This window comes from Protomyctophum parallelum (assembly GCF_964188405.1).
Source record: "Protomyctophum parallelum genome assembly, chromosome: 11".
Taxonomy (NCBI): domain Eukaryota; kingdom Metazoa; phylum Chordata; class Actinopteri; order Myctophiformes; family Myctophidae; genus Protomyctophum; species Protomyctophum parallelum.
In genome coordinates this window covers 25,449,648-25,458,086 of record NC_139707.1, presented here as the reverse complement: position 1 = coordinate 25,458,086, position 8,439 = coordinate 25,449,648, and the positions used below count along the sequence as shown (strand labels likewise).

General features: G+C 39.4%; 1 protein-coding gene across 1 annotated transcript; it reads right to left on the bottom strand.

Moving 5' to 3' along the window:
* Positions 1-661: 661 nt before the first annotated feature.
* LOC310866941 (lactase/phlorizin hydrolase-like) lies at positions 662-7,497 on the bottom strand (the record flags this gene model as incomplete). The annotated part of the gene is given in 10 exon segments (XM_083776736.1): positions 662-690; positions 2,645-2,881; positions 3,326-3,549; positions 4,560-4,691; positions 4,770-4,876; positions 5,424-5,495; positions 5,497-5,558; positions 5,561-5,614; positions 6,505-6,622; positions 7,288-7,497. Coding segments are annotated over 10 exon segments (1,245 nt in total).
* Between the last annotated feature and the right edge of the window lie 942 nt (positions 7,498-8,439).

The following is an 8,439-nucleotide window of genomic DNA, read 5'->3' as shown; positions in this document are numbered from 1 at the left end:
GAGATGACAAAACGAGGAACGAAGCAAAACTAATGTACCCGTTGCTGTCAAAGCACACAATACATCTCCTCCAGAGTTGTAGCCTATCTGTTGCTGTCAAAGCACACAATACATCTCCTCCAGAGTTGTAGCCTATCTGTTGCTGTCAAAGCACACAATACATCTCCTCCAGAGTTGTACCTGTTGCTGTCAAAGCACACAATACATATCCTCCAGAGTTATAACTGTTGCTTTCTAAGCACACAATACATCTCCTCCAGAGTTGGAGTTGCTGGAAAGAACCTCCTGGCAGATCAAGCAGTGGTAGCAAGTAACTAAGTTAATTTACTTAAAGGGACATTTAACCGCTGGAAGAAGCTGCAGTCAATAGTATAGAATCTATAATATAGATAACAGTAGCACAATTTGAAATTTGTCTGTGTTTGACTAGGGTTTGACTGGATTGCTGAACTCCTGAAGTTGTTAATGTATGTTTTGTAATAATATATCAAAATCTACAAAGTAACTATAGTAACTAAAGCCATGTAAAATAAATGTAGTGGAGCAAAAGTACAATATTTGCCTCTGAAATGTAGTGGAGTAGAGTAGAAGTAAATGTAGCCTACTGAAATTTGGAAATACAGTACTTAAGTAAATTACACCTGTTATGTTTACACATCGGCTACTCGGAAGATCTGTCAGGTTGGTGAACTACACAGATTTAGAAGAGAAATATTACACAGTAGTTATTTAAAAAATGTATAAAGGTAAAGATACAGGCGAAAATAATATGATATATAGGTCCACAATTCAGTGTGACATATATAACTTGATTTGATTTATTTAATTGCTTGCAACCATCATACATAGAAGGTTTCAAATTAATTGGAGGATTAAAGGGGGGGAGGGGGGGACAGTATACAGACTATATAGGCTGTTTTCCCCTTACACAAAATCGAAAGACAATGACATAAATAATAAAATAGAGAATACATTTAAGAACACAATTTACATAGAATACAATCAAATCTCTTATTCATTGTTCAATATTAATTGTTCAGAAACAATCCTGGTCTTGCTCTTATTTCCAATCATATTTGAAATTATTTTTGTGGGAAAAGCTTTCTTTTGAAAAGACAACAATACAGGTCTGGGAGGGGAAAAACCTATGTCATGGCGCCACCAACTGGTCACAATATGACAAGTTCAGCACTGGCACCATCACTTGAGCTGCAGTTACTAGTGACTTACAATATAGAGATTTTGTTCATAAAGAGATAAGAATACACGAGTAGAGATATTTAAAAAATGCACAGTAGTGCAGCAGAACTTTAATTGACAAAACGTTGTCTGATATTGGCAGTAAATATCAGATCAGACAGTGGCTGTTTTTAAAATCACCATGACTACAAGTATTGTAATAGCTAGGATAGGATAGGCAGTCTGTTCGTAGCTGTTACATTTAGTAACAAAAAGATAAAGAAATAGCCTGCACCATTTGCTCTTTCCAAGATGGCAGCATGTTTGTGCAAGCTACAGTACATTATAATGTGCACTATATACTATCTGTGTAGTCATTGGCACACCATGAAAGTGTTATGATATACCATTTCCACACTTAAAATAGTAGTGTGGCTTGCAATCAAAGGTTGTTTGCAGATTAAGCTCACATTTTCTCCATTCTAAGAGATTCTACAGCGGTTTTCTTAATTTTACTTTTAGCTTTGAAGAGTCGATACATAACAAACATGATCCCAGTGGTACTTAAAAGTAGTAATACAAAGAAGACATAAAGAGCTACCTCAGCATCAGCTGCTAAAAGTTCCAAGCCCAAAAAGCTCACCCTCTTCCTGGGGTAGAGTAGTAGGCACAGCGGTCTCCAGGGGGGCACTTGTAGCTGTAGTGAAATGGTAAAATAATCATTAATTATTCTTATTAATGCACATGCAGAAAAGGGAGTGGAAAATGGAGTGGCAAAGAGAGTGCATGGCAAAATGAGTTTAACGTCATTTAATGCAATCAGATTTTTCTGTTTGAATGGATGGGCTGTCAAGGCCAGAAAGTAGTTTTTTGCCACTCAGGTAAGTATAGTAGTAGGTGTTCCCGCATAACACCTGGGCATTATGATGATGTCACGTGCATAACCTCTATTGCAAACCAAAGATGCTTTCAAATGTTACTTTTAAAGAATTTTGTTATGGTCTGAATGCTGTTTCCAGTACCTCGGTTCATATCTGACCCATTTATACTGCACTTCACCCCCTTCACCTGCCTCTCCTGTTTCTTTTCAAGATCACAATTTTGTTACGTGTCTGTTCGTTTTTTTTTGGTTCCTCGATGTTGTGGCAACAAGACAAAAAGAAAGAAGAAAGAAAGAAAGAAATAGAAATAGAAAAATAGGATAAAACCAACAATAATCATATGCCTTTGTAAGATGCTGTGTGCATAGGTCCTATTCCAAAATATATGCCTATATAGTGTATGTTGTTGCTGTTGGGCAGAAACCTACAATTCCTATCTTTTCATTAATTCATAGGTTTAAAGACTAGGGTAGTGTGCGGTGAGTGTATCCAGTAGGTTCTGTCTTAATAAATGTGTGTGAACATTCACATATCACTGCTGCCAAAAACCTTGTGAGAGACTTCAGCGAGCGTACAAGTTCTACCTTCAGGTTCAGGGTTCAAGCACTCATGGGGACCAAGGGCGGGGTCTGGAAAGCCGTTACAGTTGATGATAGCCATATAGCGAGAAGCCGAGCCCTTGGCAATGCGAGGCAGGGCTGGGTCAGAGCGGTTCACATAGAAAAGACCAAATCTCTCTGCAAAGCCGGCGGCCCACTCAAAGTTGTCCATCAACGACCAGGCCGTATATCCTCTCAAATCAACCCCATCAAGTACAAGGGCTGAAATATAAAATCCTTAGTTATTAATTAAGACATCAAGTAGTTAAGAATCAAGTAATTAAGACAAATGTTCACTGTTGGAAGACTGAGGGTTAAAAAATGGTGCAAAGGAAGATGTGTCATCAATTTAATTCTCACTTGTACAATAAGTCTTAAAGGTATATTCAGTGATTTCACTCAAAAAACCTTAGGTTTCGTTTTTGGCTGTGGGACCTAGCCTTTCGTCCAATCAGGATAGAGAGTCAAAAACGAAACCTAAGGTTTTTTGACCCCCAGGGGTTAACTGGGGACAGGGAGGAACTCCTTATATGGCCAGCACACTCTATAGTAGGGAGGATTATCACAACAAAACAAAAACATAAGTGATATTTGAATTAAGTGAAATCACTGAATATACCTTTAATTACAACTAACTATGAACTAGAACACCTGTATGTACTGTACCTTTCAGTGCCTGGTTGATGTAGTTTTCGTAGTAGTGTGCTCTGTGGAGGTCATTGAGGTCCACGGCTCCGCACTCCGAGATCCCATTCTCTGTGACATAAATAGGCGGGTTTCCATACTCCTCCCTGATGAAATTGAGGATGCTCCTGAATCCAAATGGAGTGATCTTCAGCCAAAAGGAGCCTGATTCGATCCAGCTACGGTCCTGGATGTTTCCAGCACCCCTGCGGATTAATAATAATTTCTACTTCAACTGAACAGAGCTGCCTTGGATACCGGTATTTAAAGTTTGCCACCATTTTATTTCCTTCCACTGTGTGATCTTTTATGAACTCAAAAGGTATAGAACTTTTAAGAACTCTTGCCATGTGGATTAGATTAGATGGGAGATCAGCCCACACTGTATTTAGTGCCTATAATGCTGGACAGCTAGACCTCTCATCCATCATCATTTCCAGATGCATCTACTGTATGGTAAAGATGTTAACTTCATTCTGGCATCTACCGTAGTCCTACAGTATGTGCCGTCACTCACATTGCTATGTATTCAAAGTTTGTGTAATTTTAGTTGCAAACAACATTAGTCTCACTTTCATCCTGTTTCTCGATTTAACCACATGAACCCTAGGGTCTGGGGTGAATATTCAGTGAAGATAGCAGATCTACAAGCTCCCATTGACATTGTGACACATTGTAGGTTGTTGTCAGCTTGTAGATTGGCTATTTTCTCCATATATATTTTGTGTAGAGCGACAACAGGAGGGGCCTAATAGACATTTGGAGGACTCTAGTCAACAAAGTATGTAGGGTGTAAGTGGTTAGGTGGAGATGGCTCCAGATGGATTCGGCCAAACAGGATACAATTTACTATTTTCAGCTAGCTTTGAACCTAAAGTTGGTCACCACTTTGGAGGGCCTCACTGAATTGGATGGAATCGTGAAATGGTGACAGTCAGTTGAAAAACTCCATCTGGTTCCTACATTCTATCAATCATTTAACTGCAACCCTCTCAATGATCTCTCGGAGGCCCCAGAATCCACTTTTAGAATCACTGCGCAAGCTGTGAGCTTGTATAAACTCTTTTTATAAACTTTTTGAATAGGGCTAAAGTGTTAATTGATTAGAAAATGTTGATGACAGTAATCAGTGGTCTCTAGGCAAAATTCTGGTAAAATGTCGGACTCTAGGTAGAATACGGTAGCTTATTTTAGTTCTCTTTCCAACTCTGCTTACCTGTCACCGTCATAATCCTGTCGATCTCCAAAGTCATAAGGGTAAGCCAGGACAGTGGTGTAATGGTTGAAGCCAAAATAATCATGAGTTCCTTTAATCCTCTTGATTTCCTCAGGGGTAAACTCAGGAAGCCTGGGTAATTTAAACATATGCCTTTTATTTGATACTTTTTTTTTATGCATAAGATGCCGTAAAACCTCAAAATCTTACCTCGAAGTAGGAAGACCAACGGCAAGACTCCTCTCTCGAATGATGGTCTTCATTACATCATTATAATCTCCATTGAAGATTGGATGGGCAAACCAGCCAATGTAAAACTACACAATAAATGTATATTTCATCACCGCTGCGGAGATATAGAACACTGATGAAATTAAAATGACCAGATCTGGGACAAATTCCTGTTTTTGGTATCTTTCTTTTTTGCACATAAACACAACACTGATTTCTAGAAAGTTACCGAAAAGTACTTGAATGTCATTGACAAAGAATCATTCAGGCTTCAGTGTCCGAGTGACCTGAGTAAGACACATCTTTGGGAATCAGAGAATGAGAATGAGGTTCAAAGTCATACGATTTGTCACACACGTTACTGCAGGCCGGAGCTCAGGAATCATTTGATTAGTAGATTTGACCCCCCAATCCAACCCTTTGATGCTGAGTGCCAAGCAGGGAGGCATTGGGTCCCCTTTTTACAGTCTTTGGAATGACTCGGCCGGGGATCAACCCCGACCTTGCAGTTTCAGGGCGGACACTCTAACCACAAGGCCACTGTCAGTTTCAAATGTTATTCACAAAAGCTTTTTTGCTGCCAGTCTGAACATAGCCTTTGCTGGGCCTGTGCGCAGATAATACAATATGTACCTGTAAAACACGCCTGGCTGCGTCCACATCCTCTTGTTTATGTGGATTCCATGGCTCTGCCCAGTCAGAGGTAAATAGTAATGGAGATGAGGCCGCCTTGCTTTGCACGGTACTTATCGTTGTAGAGGTGCCAGCCTCAGCATGCGCCTTGATCAGGTTGTGACCCGCAATGTACTGCTTACCCACAATGCCTACAACATGGGAGATGTTTATGGTTATTATAAGGTGTCTTGGGTGTAAAATGTTATCAAACATGACTTTAATAACTTAAGACCCCATTTTATAATTTGTCACAACGTGCAAACATAGCCATAATTGGGGAATATTTCTCCTTTAATGTCATGCCCAAAATTGGAACAGCTGGATGAAAGTGGTTAAGCGACTTTAAGGATGCGTCTTTCAGTTTTTTTTGTTTTCATAACGACTAAGTAATCATTCAATCTAAGTAATCATTCAATTATATGGCGGTGTCACTGTTTTGGCAAGAGACTCTGTCAAGTATAAATTAAGCTTTAGAAAGTGGTCCATGTTCACAAATCTTAACTATTAGAGCTGCAACGATTAATCAATTAGTCGATCAGTTGTCAACTATTAAATCATTTCTATTTAAAAAATCAATCATATGGAATATCTGATTTCAGCTTCTTAAATGTGAATATTCTATGACAGTAATCAGAATACATTTTGGTTCTGAACCAAACAAGACATTTGAGGACATCATCAAGTTTTCTGACATGACAAAAGAACAAATAATCCAGGTAAATTGATGACAAAATTGTTGGTTGCAGTCATACTAGTTCCAAGTGATAATAGGATTTATTTATGACATTTTTAGCTTTTTGCCTTTATTGATAGATTACAGTAGTTTGACAGGAAATTGGGAGAGAGGGGGGAAGACACGCAGCAAAGGTTGCCAGGATCGGGACTCGAACCCGCAACATGCTGCCAGACTGGACCACCAACCCAGCTGCCCAGATATCCGGGCCAGGATAAACTTGAAAACTTCTGGTTAAGAGCTGGAAGTGCTTCAACTAAGAATCTGTTCTTAGTTGAAGCACTCCCAGATCTTGTTTCTTTGTACCTGGAGCAAAGGAACCATATCCGTAAACAACATTAGCCACGATGTAGGGTTCATTAAGCGTGATCAAGAACTTCACTCTGTCTCCAAGTCGGCTGTACACTGTGTACAGAACGCCAGCCTACGTTCTGAAGAGTCAGAGGAAGGTCCCAGTGATAGAGGGTCACCTACACAATGGGAAACATTTCAATCATTTATTTTCCTTTCAACGATTAAATTATATTAACCAACCCTGCTAGTGTTGGCAGGGTCCGATATTAGATCCCTCAGTCTTCACCAAATGTCTGAATTTGTGATTTAGTAGCTCACAACCTTGCAGATCTTGTTTGGTTGTGTGAGACACTGTTGAGAATTTTATGCTGTATAGCTGAAATGACCACATACTGTAAGTGTCCCTATTCTGGAGCAATGGATTTGCTGCATTCTTTAGAGAAAGGAAAGCTGAGCTAGAGAGTGGGCAAGACATCGCTCCAGCTGGAATCAAACCGGAGGACTGGAACCATTTTAGTTGGCCCAGCACTAACGGAACAATGTTCCTCTGAGGTATTCTGGAATGTTGAGAGAAAAAGGAAAAATGCATGTTTGTATCTATGTGTTGAGCATGATGTAATTTCTGTTTGGGACGGCTGTGTATTGTGACCAAGCATACAAGAGAGACAATTTGAATGATTCTACCGTACACCCATTTTCTTTTTGCATTTTTATGAAACACTTTAACAGTACTAAGATTAATTTATGACCCACAGTCCAAATATGATGTAATGAAATCATTGCAACACTGGTTACCTGAGGTTCAACATTGGCAGCTTCCAATGCATCCAGCAGTTTGTGGTAGTAGTTGAGTCCAGCTTCATTGACGTGTTTGATGGTTCCATCGGGAAGCACTCTGGTCCAGGATATGGAGAAACGATAGTGGGTCACATTCAGATTCTTCAGGACCTCCACATCTTTGTCAATCTTATTGTAGCTGTCACGACTCACAAGCGATATCGGCATTGTCATTGTTGCTAACTCTCAGAGGAGTATGTGTAAACTTTTCCCTTGCCATTAGCCCTCCAGCTCCCTTCAATCTGGAATAAAAAGAAGGTTAAGTTACGCTGGTAGTAAGACCTTACTCTTTATTCATGAATTTCGGATCACAATTTCACCAGAAGCCTTGACTGCATTCGTATAGTACATTATATTTGTATTTTTTTTTTTAATTAAATTTCATATCAAGGTCCATTATTTATTCAGCATTTGAGGACGGACCACCATTTGGTGAGATTCAGCCTCTCAGACCCAAAACTTAATATTTTGTTGTCATTGGATAACATTTTGTCCACAATTCCATGCTGTATTGATGCTGGTACTATAGGAGAGATAACAGGCAAATGTTGATGAAAATAACAATTCTTCTACATTCTCTAATTTTGAGACGTCTTGTGAATTAAGTAATGCAGATGTTTAACAATAATGTAATTCTTGAGAGCGTCAAATGAATTTTGTTTCACTTTACACTCTCGAGAGTTAAAGATCTAATAAGGGTTCATTAGGTTACCAACTCTCCATCATTTAGCTGGGGACCAGCTGCACAGCCTCAAGGATCACAGTCCCCGGACAACTGGTTGAGAACCACTGTATTATTCCATTTAATCAATATATTTTGCCCCCAGTTAACTGCCAGGTTCAATATCTTATGATTACATACAGGGAACACGGAGGCTGTCGCATTGCAGCGCATTGTGAGCTTGTAGATTGTCTATTTTCAAATGGCTGAAGTGAGTAATGCATGATTCTTTTCATGCTGTACAGAACTTTGGTCGGTCATTGGCTTTTTTTTTAGGTGCTTTTTAAAATTTATCTTAATTGGCTCTACACTCCCTTCGCCAACCTGGGAAGAGCAACGGACTGACCTCATGCTTCCTTATATGCAAAAGCATCCAAGCCGCTTCTTTT